General features: G+C 35.0%; 1 protein-coding gene across 10 annotated transcripts in view; it reads left to right on the forward strand.

The window, feature by feature from the left end:
* The window catches only part of plekha7a (pleckstrin homology domain containing, family A member 7a), a 203,523-nt gene that overhangs the window by 28,747 nt on the left and 159,410 nt on the right, over positions 1–15,366 (forward strand). For 5 of the 10 annotated variants that reach the window (XM_056478797.1, XM_056478800.1, XM_056478801.1 and 2 more), the window contains exon 1: positions 13,798–14,209. The exons of 4 other annotated variants lie outside the window; for them this stretch is intronic. In XM_056478797.1, the coding sequence (XP_056334772.1) occupies positions 13,968–14,209 (242 nt within the window). In that variant the 5' untranslated portion in view covers positions 13,798–13,967. Of the gene's footprint in view, positions 1–13,797; positions 14,210–15,366 lie in introns of those variants that run through there. One more of the 10 variants, XM_056478803.1, reaches the window with a different exon arrangement.

Genomic DNA, 15,366 nt, shown 5'->3' on the forward strand with positions numbered 1-15,366 from the left:
GAGTGTGTATGGGTGTTTTTCAGTGATAGGTTGCAGCTGGAAGGGCATCTGCTGCGTAAAACATATGCTGGATAAGTTATCAGTTCATTCCGCTGTGGCGACCCTGGATTAATAAAGGGACTAAGCCGAAAAGAAAATGAATGAATAAATCAGATGAACACAATTCAAATTCAGATTGCTTTGTCATGTTATTAGCTCCATACATCACAGGGCATTTTTGCGTTTTCGTGTGAACAGAGATAAAAAAAAAAAACGTTTATATAAACGCCCATAAAAATGCTCACTGCCAGAATATGCTGTAAAATGTTTGGTGTTTGATTTGTTTACTTCAGTTTACAGCCCAAATTGTCTATAATCTATAGTGCACCTATGTTTTAACAGGCTTTACAGTAGTAAAAAATAAATCAGAATCAGATGTCAGGTGTTTTCCTCCCAAAATGTGGCCTGCAGAAATTTGGCTTGTTTACATCTCACAACTGAAAGAAATCTTCCCAGCAGGCACCTTTCAAAGTGAAATATTATCCCGATTTAAGCTTTTCAGCGGAGGCCGAAGCCCGTGAAATGAAAATTTGTCTGGTTTGTGAAAACTTTGATTTACCGGATCCATATTTCATTTCAAATTGAACCTTTGATGTTTTGGCCTGATCCTCCATTACATCGAAATGCCACGTCTTTCATTAAACTAGGTCATCAACTGACTGTCTGTTAAAGGAGGTGATGGAGGTTAATGAAATATGCTGACCGTAATGTAAAACTTTGATACGGTTGCAAACACCAACCCACACGCACACCGACTGATGCTGAATATCAATGAATGCACCGCAGGAGAAAATATTCATTCAGATTTATCATTTGATTATGAAACAGGAGTCTCATGGTCATCCTTAATGTATCAAAAATAAGATGAAGCACATTTGATATCAGACCTGTTTATAATTCTGTCAGTGATTATGATTTTGAAATGTAAAGTTTGCTATTGTTCTTGTTATAAAACATTTTCCTTTTTAAGTTGCATTAGACTTTATCCCAGGTTCAAGCTAATTTTAAACTACTATATTGACTGTTTCTCAATAGTATTTCTCTGTTTCTATGGTTCATGCTCATTACTGTATTCGGAATAGTGTTGTTAAGAGCTGCAGGCTGTTTTGTAGTAGGATGTATTAATAGTAAGGTCTGGGAGTCTGCTGAGATCTGGAATAAAATATCTGGTTCATAGATGCTCTTGAGAGGGTGGTTGTGAAGATACATAAAGCATACTGGTAAAACAGCTGTACGCTATACTTTTTATTTCTGGCTGAAATATAATAGGTTGTGTCTTGCTGATTTTGCTTCGGATGAAAGCTGCTTCAACGATTCAACAACGCACAAAATAGATTCTGTTATTTTAATCTTTCTTCTTCTCCTTAAATTCTGAAGAAAATCAATTTCCACGAAAAATATTATGCAGCTCTTTTTAACATTCATAGTAATAAGAAATCGTGAATAATTTCTGAAATATGTGAAGACTGGAGTAATAATGCGTAAAAAAAAAAGAAGTCTATTAGTGGTTAACAGTTTTATTGATTCTCAGGCAAATTTCAGAATGGAATACAGAATACAACACTGTAACGAATCAACATTTTACCCTACTAACAAACCCAACCCAAACTAATCCCGAACTACGACTTTAGGGTCTCGGCTTGGCTATCATTAAATACAGTTAAAGCCTCCGTCTTTATATAATGAAGAGAAAATGTAAATAAAATACAATAAAAAAGGAATAGGTAAGTTCAGTCAATAACATCACATTTACACTGTGACAATCAGTATATTTCTCACAAATTTATTGATGTTTCTAAACAGGTTAAGTACTTGGACCATTTCTTATAGTATATTATAGGTTTAGCTTGTCTATTTGCTTATAGGACAATTTTTCAACTGCCCATTCTTGAAGGGAAGGGGCATCTTCTGATTTTCAGCTCCTAAGAATTATTTGTCTGCCAATCAGTAAACTGCATGGTTTGGACCCAGGATTTTATGTTTTTACCTTTTAATTCGTTGTCTGTCCGACCACCTAAACAGTCTAATGAAATGTGTCTAGTGAAATATGAAAATCTAAAATCAAGCAAATGTGTTCAATGAATTCTTTTCCAGAAATGCTGAATTTTTGTACAGGACCATAGAGTATGAACTAAATCACCATTCTCAATCTTACATCTCCAACAATAAGGTGTATATTTTAACCCAAGCTTAAACAGTCTGAAAGAAGTCCAGTAAAAACGATGTATAATTTTAAACTGTATAAGGCATATTTTAGCATCAATAGATGCTGTTTTAACATTCTTTAAAATTCCATACCACTCTTCGTCATCAAATGTCAGATTCAAATCTCTCTCCCATATTTTCTTACAGTTTTTCTCAGTGGCTTTGGTGCATTTCTCACAACACTATTTACATTTGCACAACAGTTAATGCATTTCTCAAAACAATTAGTACAAACTACAAAACCTAGTTGATAACCTGCAAAAGCATGTCACTTGCTCAATATGGATAGCTCATTCCTCAAAAGCAAGTATTCATGTCAATGAAAGTGTCAGTGTCATCAAGATGAAAAGTCCTGACACCATTGTTTATGAACATGTTTTCATCATGACAGTTTACTCAAATTTTTTTCCAATTCAATAACGTCAGATTTTGGTGACACTTCCTGAAAATGCTCAAGACAGCACTAGATACTATTTGCACAGCCATTTGAAAACTACAGTAAAGTTAGACATCACTGCATTTATTGAGGTATCTGAGTGCAAGACACTGAATATTTGTTTCACATTTTTACTGCATATGCTCTTTGCAATTCTAATTGCATTCTATTTTATTCACAGCATTGTGCAAAAGAATAAAAACACCCTTATTTACTACAAACATAAACTTCCTTTGGGTAGAGCTGTGCACAACTGCAAACAATATTACTGTACATATTGGAACTGAACCTACAACGTACACAGGTCTGTAAATCATTATTGAAATTGTTCAATTTAGGATTTAGATTTTATTATCAGAAAAAAAAAGATTTAAATAAAATTAGCTTGACAGATTTTGACAACTAGTTCAACATTTTTGTATGTAATGACTCAAGTAATGAAATGAGGACTATTAGTTTTATATGGAATGATTATTCAGCATTCACAAGTTTAGTTAATTTTGACTGACATGACATAAGCAAATGATAATGTTATAAAACAGCAGAGAGTTTTATGTAAGCAATTGATGCATGTCCAAAAGCATTTGCAATTTGTTGGAAGGAATGAGAAACTGCTACTATGATGTGCACAAATGACTAAGAGACTGAGAAAAACTGTAAATAGGAAAGTACAGATGCGAAATCGTTAACCATATTGCCTTTAAATGTGAAATAATCTGATGATTTTTCACCTTTCTAACCAGTTTAGTGAGGAAGAAGTATGTTAAATACATTCTATATTCTTCTTATTAATATATATATAATAAGTATATAAAAAATATTTATATAGTGATAATAGTTCACAGTAAGCATATGACAAATGTATCAAAAACATCAAATAATTACTTTTTGAATAGTAATATGTCCTTTTGGTAAAAAAAAATATATATATATTATTATTGTTATAAAATCTTTTTCCCCCAATGCCTTGGTATAAATAGGTCCTATCAACCCAAAATGTGTAAATGAATAATTGAGCATATTGCTTTCTTTTAATAACCTCTTGCAAGTCTGAACAAGTTCAGCGTACCAGAATAGTCTACGCAAGGTCATAACTCTGTAAGCTTGAGTTTCTGTGTTGACACAGAGAAAGAGTCTGGCGGTGAGATATATAGGGCAAATCCTTACCCATCAGGAAAGATGTCCTCTTGACTTTATGTCTGTGCGCTGCAGACTGCTGTTTGCTGCCGATAAGCTGTGTGTACGTCACTAATCACACACTCCTCTTTAGCTGATAACATTGACCAAAACAGACATTCAAATCTCATGTCTGTGATTAAAATGTTCACAGCTTCAAGGAGAATGTAAAGAAAAAAAGATATTGGCGATATGTTGAATCATGAGGTATTGCACACAATAGTGTACATCAGATGTGTCATTTTTATTAAACTGAATCCATTATTAATGTAAAATGATGAAAAATGTAAGATGTGATAGGGCAAACTTGGTTATGTAACTAATTGCTCTTTAACCTATTGGTAAATGTTTTAAAACCACTAACAGAGTTGACAATAACTGAATTGATATTTTTTACCATTTTGTGCTTTAGCTCAAGATGCTAACCTCGAACCAGATACCACATGACATGTCTGAAGCAGAATTTTCATGATATTATTGTTTTAAAAAAATGATAAATTTAATGATATATCATAATAACACATAATTGTTGACAAATAATCAATCTACTATAGACTATTTCAATGTAGTCATGTCATTGGCCCATGAACATTTCCTGCTTGTTATCGAACTACATTCATAACTGTAAGAAGACGCAATTCAATCATAACATAATGTTAAAACATCTATTATAACATTATTTATCAATATTCACTCATTTTCTTTTCGGCTTAGTCCCTTTATTAATCTGGGGTTGCCACAGCGGAATGAACCGCCAACTTATCCAGCATATGTTTTACGCAGAGGATGCCCTTCCATCCGCAACCCATCACTGGGAAGCAACCACACACACTCATTTACACACATATACTACAGACAATTTAGCTTACCCAATTCACCTGTATCACATGTCTTTGGACTTGTCGGGGAAACCGGAGCACCCGGAAAAGACCATGCAAATCCACACAGAAATGCCAACTGACCCAGCCGAGGCTCGAACCAGCGACCCTCTTGCTGTGAGGCGACAGCACTACCTACTGCACCACCGTGTCGCCTTATTTATCAATATGTGGCTCAATATATCATTATATGTTATCAAATATGTAAAACAGGAAATGCTATGGGACCAATGTTTTTGTTGACATCCTTCAAAATGGTCTATTGGTGGATCTTGAAATTTTGTACAAATTAATGAGAGAAGAATAATGACATCACTTGGATGACATGACATGCTTTTTCTCTCAGTGCTTTAAAGTTAATGCCTTTTTTATCACTGATATAAGTTGACAAGAATGTACACTGTTAAAAATGCTGGGTTCCACACAATCAATTTGTTTGTAATATCTTATTAGTTTTTGCAAATGTAAATGGATCGAACATTAAAGAATTAAGTTGTCCCGCCAAAAATGAAAGAATTGTGTTTCAGCTCATTTGAAATAAATAGTCTGAAACATCATACATTTTTGAGTGTACGAGGACAGACACAAAAACGTATTTTTTTATTGCTAAAATGACAAAAAATACAGAATAATATTTCACACACTTTTATTTAATTTAGAGTAAAAACGCAAACAAAAAAAAAAAAGATAAAAAATAAGACATTATTATTTAGTTATATTTGAAACTGAATTTTTGCTGTCGATACCGATTCCTTGTCATGGTGATCAGCCAATACAAAGTAGCAATTCTGATGCTTCAAGCTTTATAATGTGTAAAGCACATTTTCCCTCTAAGTATGAGACTTAAGTGGAGAGTTCTCCTTACCTAAGAGAATAAATTAAGGATGCTGTATATAATGCCTTAAACACTTCTCTTATAACCATTTAGGTGTGAAAATATCTTGGTCAAAAGCAGCTTTACAGAAAATAATATAAATAGACAGACAGACAGACAGACAGACAGACAGACAGACAGACAGACAGACAGACAGACAGACAGACAGACAGACAGACAGACAGACAGACAGACAGACAGACAGATAGATAGATAGATAGATAGATAGATAGATAGATAGATAGATAGATAGATAGATAGATAGATAGATAGATAGATAGATAGATAGATAGATAGAAATAGTAAGAAAAATTACAAACAATGCAATTTGAAAACATTGCAAATGATGAAAGAAAAATCAAAATGTCTCAATCAAGAAAAAGTTTGGGACTAAGCTGAAGGAAAATGAATGAATGAATGAAATTACAAGGAGTTATATTATTAAATGTTCATGTTAAAAAATATCATTTTTAAGTGTTTTAAAATTATCTAATTTTTCCAGACAGGTTTTAGTGCACTTGCAATATTGTCGAAAACACAGAACTTTCAGTTTTTATATGTAAAAAGGCCTAAATACATGCAATGCCGTTCAAATATTTTGCTCATCTCCAACTAATGACAGCGGATACATGTTGTAGCTGCTGTATGTATAATCCAGGTGTGCATGTGCTTCTTCCTCTGCTTGTAATCTCATAAATAAACACCTGTGATCAGTTCATGAGATCAGCCAGATTGGCGAGTGTAGAGACAGTAAAAAAGGTACAGTTGGTATCTTTAAGTTAATATTTTTGAGACAAAATGTCCCTAAATATAGATACAAACATATATATATATTTTAGAGATAACTTGATTTAATTTGCGTCATTATTCAAAACATTTTATTATATATATTTTTTTTGTTTTGAAAGATGATAGATTTATCTAGGAGACGCAAAATTGATCCACAACATAGGATCACAGTGCAATTCGAAGTGCAGCAGTAATTGTGGATAAGGATATGTAATTGTGCCAGTCGCTGGCTGGCCAGATTAACCTCTGTGGCTTATTTAATGTAGCTCATTACTCCAACTCTTACTCACTGATTTAAATAAAGCTCAGACAACCTTTCAATTCACTGAGGGGGATTTCAATTTGATTGGACTTGGATCTTCTATTTTTAAAGAAAGATTTTATTCAATTACATGTCTGTTTTGCTGTAGATTTCTTTTTTAATTCTAGTTTATCCTTAAAGGGATACTTCACCCTTGGGTCTTCGAAGATAACAAAATAAACACAGTACCTGTGACTTCTGATGGTACACCGAGAAATGAAACAAAACAATCATCTTGTGCAAGAAATTGAACACTACTGTAAATCACATATCAAAATACTAATTCTCAATAAGAGATTCTTTACTACCTGTCAACCTTTTTGTACCTTGGATTGAGAATGCTATTGCGGATGAATTGTGCCGAATGTACTTTTTAATTTGTTTTCTTTTGTAAGTCTGACTGTTATATGACGTTTGTTTGATCGTCTGTTTTCTCTAAGTGTTGTTTTTCCTGTTCTGTCTAAAAAAACTAAACAAATAGATGGAAGAAGAAAAAAAAATCTCCCATAATGCATCCTGATCACCCTTGTTTGAAAACTTTCCTCATGGATTTCTTTTGAAGGCAGTCTGAAGTCTAGACAGAAAGCTTTTGTTTGTAACATCATGCCGCATGCCATGGCAAGATCAGTCAAGTTTCTCATTGTTTTGTCTTTTGTACCCTGTCATTAATCATGTCAAACCTGGTGCAATGTATCTTGACTTGACATATATTAATGCATGACTGTTGAATATATTCATGAAGTAGGGCTGAACGATATTGGAAAAATCTGATATTGTGATGTTTTATTTTTCTGCGATAAAAATTGCCAAATAAATACATTTCGGTGACACGGTAGCACAGTAGGTAGTGCTGTCGCCTTATAGCAAGAAGGTCGCTGGTTTGTGCCTCGGCTGGGTCAGTTGGCATTTCTGTGTGGAGTTTGCATGTTCTCCCTGTGTTCGAGTGGGTTTCCTCCGGGTGCTCCGGTTTCCTCCACAAGTCCAAAGACATGCGGTTAAGGTGAATTGGGTAAGCTAAATTGTCCTTAGTGTGTGTGTGTATGTGTGTGTGTGTGTGTGTGTGTGTGTGTGTGTGTGTGTGTGTGTGTGTGTGTGTGTGTGTGTGTGTGTGTGTGTGTGTGAATGAGTGTGCATGGATGTTTCCCAGTGATGGGTTGCAGCATTCGCTGCGTAAAAACAGATGTTGGATAAGTTGGCGGTTCTTTCTGCTGTGGCGACCCCAGATTATTAAAGGGACTAAGCCGAAAATGAATGAATGAATGAATGAAAATACACTTTCACAGGATTGAATATCACTATTTGAAGGTTTTCTCAGGAGTCTGACAGTATTCAGGTACAGAAATTGAATAACGCTTTTCTTACTTTGTCTCATTTATAGTCTAAATATATAAAACAAATCTTAGATCAAGTAGAAATATTGTTTTGTTTTGAAAGTCAGATGAAATAAGTTTTTTCTTAAAACAAGCAAAATTATCTGTCAGTAAGTGTTGGTTAAACAATGTTGTTTTCGCTTTGAAATGTAGATATTTGGACTAGAAACAAAGAGCCAAATTCTAAGTAATATAATTTTTTAAATATTTTTTATATCATATAAATTCTGTTAAGGGCAGTGCAGTAGCGCAGTGGGTAGCGCTGTCACCCCACAACAAGAAGGTCGCTGGTGCGAGCCTCGGCTGGCTCAGTTAGCATTTTTGTGTGGAGTTTGCATGCTCTCTTTGTGTTCGCCTGGGTTTCTTCTGGGTGCTCCGGTTTTCCCCACAAGTCCAAAGACGTGCTATAGGTGAATTGAGTAAGCTAAATTGTCCATAGTGTTTGTGTGTGAATGAGACTGTATAGATGTTTTCCAGTGATGGGTTGCAGCTGGAAGGGCATCCACTAAATTAAAAAATATGCTGGACATGTTGGCGGTTCATTCCACTGTGGCGACCCCAGATTAATAAAGGGACTAAGCTGAAAAGAAAATGAATGAATGAATGAATAAATTCTGTATAAATACAGTGATTACAGTAATTACAGTTCTGTAGCTTCAGAGGGATATTGCTCAAAAGTAAGCTAAAGGGTTAAGGTGGGATGTTGAGGCCTTCCTGGGTGAGTTTAGCCTTGACTCAGTTGCATGAAAGCAGGCCATTAAGCTAAATTAAGTTACTATGGAGATTTATTCTTTGCAGCTCCAGAGCAGGCTAACAACCAGGCTAAGATTAATCCTAGTGATCCATATGTTAGTGTTGTTGTCAATGCTACAAGAAATTAATGTGTTTTACAGTCTCTCCATGCTCTTATTAGCAATTATTTTATATATGTTGTTCATATATATTAATTTCAGATTTAAATATCAGGGAGATATAGATAAGAGAGATAACAAAATAGATGAATGCTTAGAGAAAAAAATAGTTAAAGTCAGAATTTAGCCCCCTCTGAATTTTTTTCTTTTTTTTTTTAAATTTGCCAATTGATGTTTAACAGAGTAAGGAGTATATTTCATAGTATGTCTGATAATATTTTTCTTCATGAGAAAGTCTTATTTGTTTTATTTCAGCTAGAATAAAAGCATTTTTTTTTAAATAAACATTTTAAGGTCAATATTATTAGCCCCTTTAAGCTATATTTTTTTTCGATTGTCTGCAGAACAAACCATCGATATACAATATACTTGCCTAATTAACCTAATTAACCTAGTTAAGCCTTTATCTTGAAAAATATCTAGTTAAATATCATATACTGTCATCATGGCAGAGATAAAATAAATCAGTTATTAGAAATGCGTTATTAAAACTATTATCTTTAGAAATGTGTTGAAAAAAAATCTGCTCTCTGTTAAACAGAAATTGGGGGGAAAATAAACAGGGGTCTTATAATTCGGGGGGCTAATAATTCTGACTTCAACTGTACATATATAGTGTTCAGCATAAATGAGTACAGCCCCTTTTAAAAATGAATTTTTATACATTTCTCAGTGAATATAGACACCAATTTTTGGTGCGTTAACAACAATAAAACAGTTTTATTTAACAGTTATATTCATTAAAATAAGACTTTGTTCACCTTATATCTTTAGGTATAGAAATATAATACATATAAATTCAAATAAGATGTTGCAAAATATAAAAAATACACTATAAAATGTCAACAATTTTACTTTTTTTGTTATTATTTATTATATATATATATTTAATTAACTTGTTAAAATAAAATAAACACATAAAATAGACCTGCAATATTGGGTGTTTTCAATAATCTTCACGATAAATTCATTACATCCACTGGTCACATTTAAGACAAAGTGAATGATTTAATTTGGTAATACGTCTCACCTCATATATGTTAATTCTCTGAATGAATGTAATTGGAGTTCCCTAATTGGTGGGTGAAAGAGGAGTTTTTCAACTCGTCACCTGATCACATCGGGTTTTATCCATATTGCATTGCATCATTGATTCTGTGATCAATCCTGTGGTCTGTTAACAAATGAATGTGCTGTTAACAAACGAATGTGCTCTTATCCTGGCTATCTACACCGGGCTTGACATAGTGGCTCGTTCTCATCCTGAATTAGCAAATGTGCAACAGACTAAGCCACGAGGACTCGATTAAGCTAGGTCAAGCTGCACTTTTTCTTTTATCCTGGCTTTCTTGATTCCACTATTGTGCAATAACCCTTTGGTCAACCGTAATCCAAACTTAACATTGCATATCTTTGTGATGTGACTATTGCGGATGCGCACATTGCGTTATCGATGCTGAAAGATATATTGTGCAGCCCTACCATGAAGTATTCACATTGCGTTTGGAAAAACATTTCAGTTTTCTCATACTATTGATTTCAGCATAGAACCTGCTCTGTTCTGATCGGTCAGCTGGTGGAGCCTGTTGTGGTTTGTTCACCAACTACAACAAGTGTCAGTATAAAAATAAAAAGTCCATTATCATATCTGAGCTTCAGCTCTTTGATCCAAACAGTAACAATGATGTTGTTGTATTTTTATATGAGCTAACTTCCAGATTTTTCAAACCTACATAGTTTGCTGCATGAAATATGGATGGAATAACTGACTCTTTTCACACTGTTCAGAATTGTTTCTTTTTATTCGGGTGAAGCAAATTCCATTTATTGTGCACTTTGATCTTTGAAACTTAGCAGACCTTGTACTTTTACAGCTATATTACACTGTACATCAAAGATAATATCTGAAAAAGCATAATAGGGATACCAAGACAACAATGAAAAAACTAGAGTAAGCACTAGAGTATGCTTGTTTGTGCTGACTCCAACTAAAAACAAAGCATGTCTGCGGGAAGACACACTGTGACATATCATTTCCTATTTTAATCTCTTTTGTGGAGCCAATTGTTTAGCTTTTACATGTATCAATGACTTAAATCCACATTCAACCCCAGTAAAAACCTATAATGAGATTACTTTTTTACTTCAAGCATGGAGTTCATTAAGATTACAAATGATTTTAAAATATGCCTCACATTATTACTTTCACCTTTAAATTAAGTCCTGGAATGAAAGTCTTCCTTGACACTGATCTCCATGCCAGTCAAACATGTCTTTATTTCTACACTATTATTTTCTGTATCTGACTAGATGGAGTTCAGTATTGGGGCATATTAAATCGAAGGTTCTGCAGCTTAATTTGATTTAAACAAATGTTAATTTGAGCTTGCAAGTAATATATAAAAATGAAACTGACAAAAGAATGTCAATTGTATCACCAAAGGTCTGTTGATGCAGAGGAAGATCAAGTTTACAACATTTACCTAACATTTTCCCGGCAAAACAAACTAGCAAATAAACAAACAACACAGGCTCATTGGAAATACATGCTTCAGCCTATTTTTATTTATTTTGTGAAACCACAAAAACGTATTTCAACATACATAAAAGATTCCAGGCAAACTAAAGGAAATAAGATTTTCTCCTGAAGAAAAAACAACCCAGGCTCATTCTAAAAACGTAACCCTACAGTATATACATTTCTGGAGAGCACCAAATATGCCTCGGGAGGTAAGCTTTTTTGCAGTTTTTGTTTTTGCTAATCCACCAGAGGCCGCTGTGTATGCTTTTTGAGATCTCAAATTTCTCTCGCGAATGCCATTTGCACCTGCTCTTCTCGCGTAAATCCACCAGAGGCTACTGTCGACTGACTGACTGACTGACCGACCGACCAATCCCTCCACTCTCCCCATTCCCTGATTGTGTTTTAAAAAGCATTGATTGACCAGCACCCACCCAATTCCCTAAACCCAAGTTATTTACTTGTTTATTTTATTTAATGTTTTTGTTTTTGTCTTAGCTGTTTTCTGTTTTTTTACCAGACTCAAACATTGTCGTCACGGTCAAGTCCGCTTTGCATCTCAAATTCTCTGACGTATGTTTGTAGCCACTGAACAAATTGGTAACAGCAGAAAAGCCGTCCATATGGAGGCACGCGGTTAGCTGGTTTAAGCGCAAAAAGGAACAGGGTCATACCGGCCCATATCATTAGTTTTAAAGACGAAATGCAGCCATACGTTCCTCTGGCTGCATAATTCGTGATCTCCATAAATGTATATAGGGCTACGTTTTCAGAATGAGCCTATGTTGAGGAAAAAAAACATAATAGAGGGGTCCCTCGTTATTCGCGGGAGTTGTGTTCTAAAAATAATCCACAATAGGTGAAATCCGCGAAATAGTCAGCTTTATTTTTTTACAGTTACTATAGATGTTTTAAGGCTGTAAAACCCTTTACTACACAATTTTAACACTTTTCTCAGACAGGTGTTAACATTTTCACACTTTTCTCTCATTTAAAGCCTCTCAAAGTTTAAACCTTCGTAGAAAAATAAGCCTAGTAATAAAAAAAAGAATCAAAACCTTTTGATCCTCATTTATTTATTCCGTAATGGTGCCCTACAGCCATATATTTTCTTCCTTCCTTTAGCATGTCCAGAAGTTCAACTTTTTGTGCGATGGTTAGCATATTCCTCTGCCTTCTGGCTGCTACCGCAGGTGCCTTTGACAGTGCAGAATATTTTGCCGATATTGTGAGAAGTAAACTTGCAAACATACAATACAACACTTCAAAGTCACACTGCTAGCGATCAAAGATTTATGTCTATTTGGCAAGCTGAACTAGGCATGGGACGATTACCGGTTTCAAGGTTTACCATGGTTTGAAAAAGTCAAGGTATTAAAACCACGAAAATGCTTTGTTATATAGTCCCTAAAGTATATGTAGAGTTTTTTTTAAGTGTTTTTTTTTTGTGTTGTAAGGAAATCTATGTTTTTGAAGCTGATGAAAATATTAGAAGTCAATGATTTATTGTAATTATGTAGCCTGACATGTTTACTGTTCCAAAATATTATAAATGTTTCCTAAAATTTAATAGATTTTGTTAAATGGGGAGAAAAGTTGTTTTTTACAAGGGCATTTAAAAAATATATATATTGTACAGTAGTAAACACAATACCATGAAACCGTGATATTTTTATAAGGTTTTCACACCGTTAGAAACTTAAAGGCCTATGCCTAAGCTGAATGCATTCTGTACTGTATAGGAGACACAGCATGGAGGAGATTTATTGACAATGGTCTACAGCCAGTCAAGACACAGAACACAATGCGCTGTAGAATAAAAGCATCAGCAAGTAAACCGCGTTATAGCAAGGGACCACTGTACTGTAAAAAAATTCCTTTCTCTGTTAAACATCACTTGGCAAAGAATTTTGAAGCAGAACAGTTGAACGCATAAACACATTCTGCGAGAAAGCAGCAATTTTCAGTTTCAGTTACATTAACTTTCCATTTGATAAAGTACTAGAGCACTTGTATCTTTTGTTTGTTTATTCGCTGATTGATGAATTTTTCAGATCTTTCTCATTCACAAAATACTTATCCCTTCCTGTCCTCAGTCTGTCTCTCTTTCCCTCCAGCAAACACTGCACATCCTGACTGTGACAGAGGCAGGCAGAGATTCAAAAAGAGTAGCTTCTGCTCTTTTCACCCCTCCCTTCCTCTTTCCCTCCTCCCCGGGAGTGTGTGCAGTGGTACGTCAGAGCTGAAGACTGGTGTGTATGTGTGTTTGTGTGTGTGTTTTCGCGCACAGGCTGGTGACTGTGTGAGCCGGTGAGGAAACGGGAACGTCGGAGATAGCAGACTCAACACAGACAGCAAAAATTCACGACGCTTGCTCCTTCAGCTGCGAACCGTGATTCTTTTACCTGTTCTGCATCTTGACGTTCGCAGAGCTCCGGAGCCTCTTTGCTGTCCTCTTGACAAATGGATGAGATTTAGATCCTGGAACTATTGCTCTTCTTGGGACTCTTTCCTTCTGCTGATTCGTTCCTGGAGCATTTCCCCTTTACATCCATTCGCTTTGGTTTTAAAAAGAAAGCAGCAGAACTGGACTTTCTGTAAGTCATTCAGTTGGAAGTTCGACACTTGGAGAAACATGTGGAGCCAGTCAGGATTTTCCAACCACTGCCAATCTCATCCTGCACATCCCTTTTACCATGTACCTTACAGGTGGGTTGGCCTGTTTTACTTTCAGAAGTTTACGATGCAAATTTTAATCTTTCTGTGATGGGAAATGTCCTAGTGAGGGGTCATTTCAGGGTGGATCTGCCTGACAGTTGATGCTGAAACAGTTTGCCAGGTTTTCGTTGGATAATACTAGATTAAATCTAAACCACGTGCGTCTGTGGAAGGGATTATGCTTCGATGAGAATGAATGAAGTGCTTTACTCATGTCAAGACATCGTGGAAATCCAACAGGTCCTGTTAAACTGGCATGTTGAGTGAGTTCTGAGGAAATGCACTAAAGCCTGTCATAAATAGTTTACTATAGGGCAATTTTGTAGTGTTTTCCCTTGATCAGACAGCATGCCTCTAAATTTCCCCTTGACACTGAAGGTTTTGTGTTTCTTTCAATACCAGCGGTGACATTCCGATCTCAAAGCCAAATACTTTTTTTCAAGTGTGTTTACTTTCCGAATAACTCTTTCCTAATACTTGGGGATTGTTCTTTCATTATTCACTCTTTGCAGGCTTTTGGCTCTGATGCATTACTCATGATTCAGTGGAAATGCTACTTATTTATATTTCAGTGTATTTTCAGAGGCACAGCAGGGGTTGCTGTATTATGTACTCTGATTTATGTTTTCGGCTGCATTATAATTGCAGATAATTACAGCAACGCCATTATTGTGAGTTGTTGTCTTAATAACTACTATCTGCGCATGTGTTTGCCTTTCACTTTCCCTTTTGTGTAGTCTGTGAACATCAGTGCATGACTTTTTTTAAAACAAGTTCTTTTTATAAAACTGACTCCAATTAAACTGGATTCTCTTGCAGTTGTTTAACTACCAAGAGTGGCCTGTTTTGTTGTAATTTTTGCTCACCCAAAAATGAAAAGGTACTCACTATTTATTCTTCCTTTAAGTGTTTTGTTTCTGTCGAACACTAAAGAAAATACATTGAAAGTCAATTGTTACAGATTTCCAGAGTTCTTCAGAATATCCTCAGTTGTGTTCAACAGAAGAAAGAAAGTCAGACAGGTTTGGAACAAGTAAACAACTACAGATTTTCAGTTTTTGGGTTTGTTTAAACTACTTATTTAAAATGAGTTGGAACAACACAATTCTTGAGTTTTTTTTTTGAGGGCCAACTTAATTGTTTTTATG

Source organism: Danio aesculapii, chromosome 18 (assembly GCF_903798145.1).
Source record: "Danio aesculapii chromosome 18, fDanAes4.1, whole genome shotgun sequence".
Lineage (NCBI taxonomy): Eukaryota > Metazoa > Chordata > Actinopteri > Cypriniformes > Danionidae > Danio > Danio aesculapii.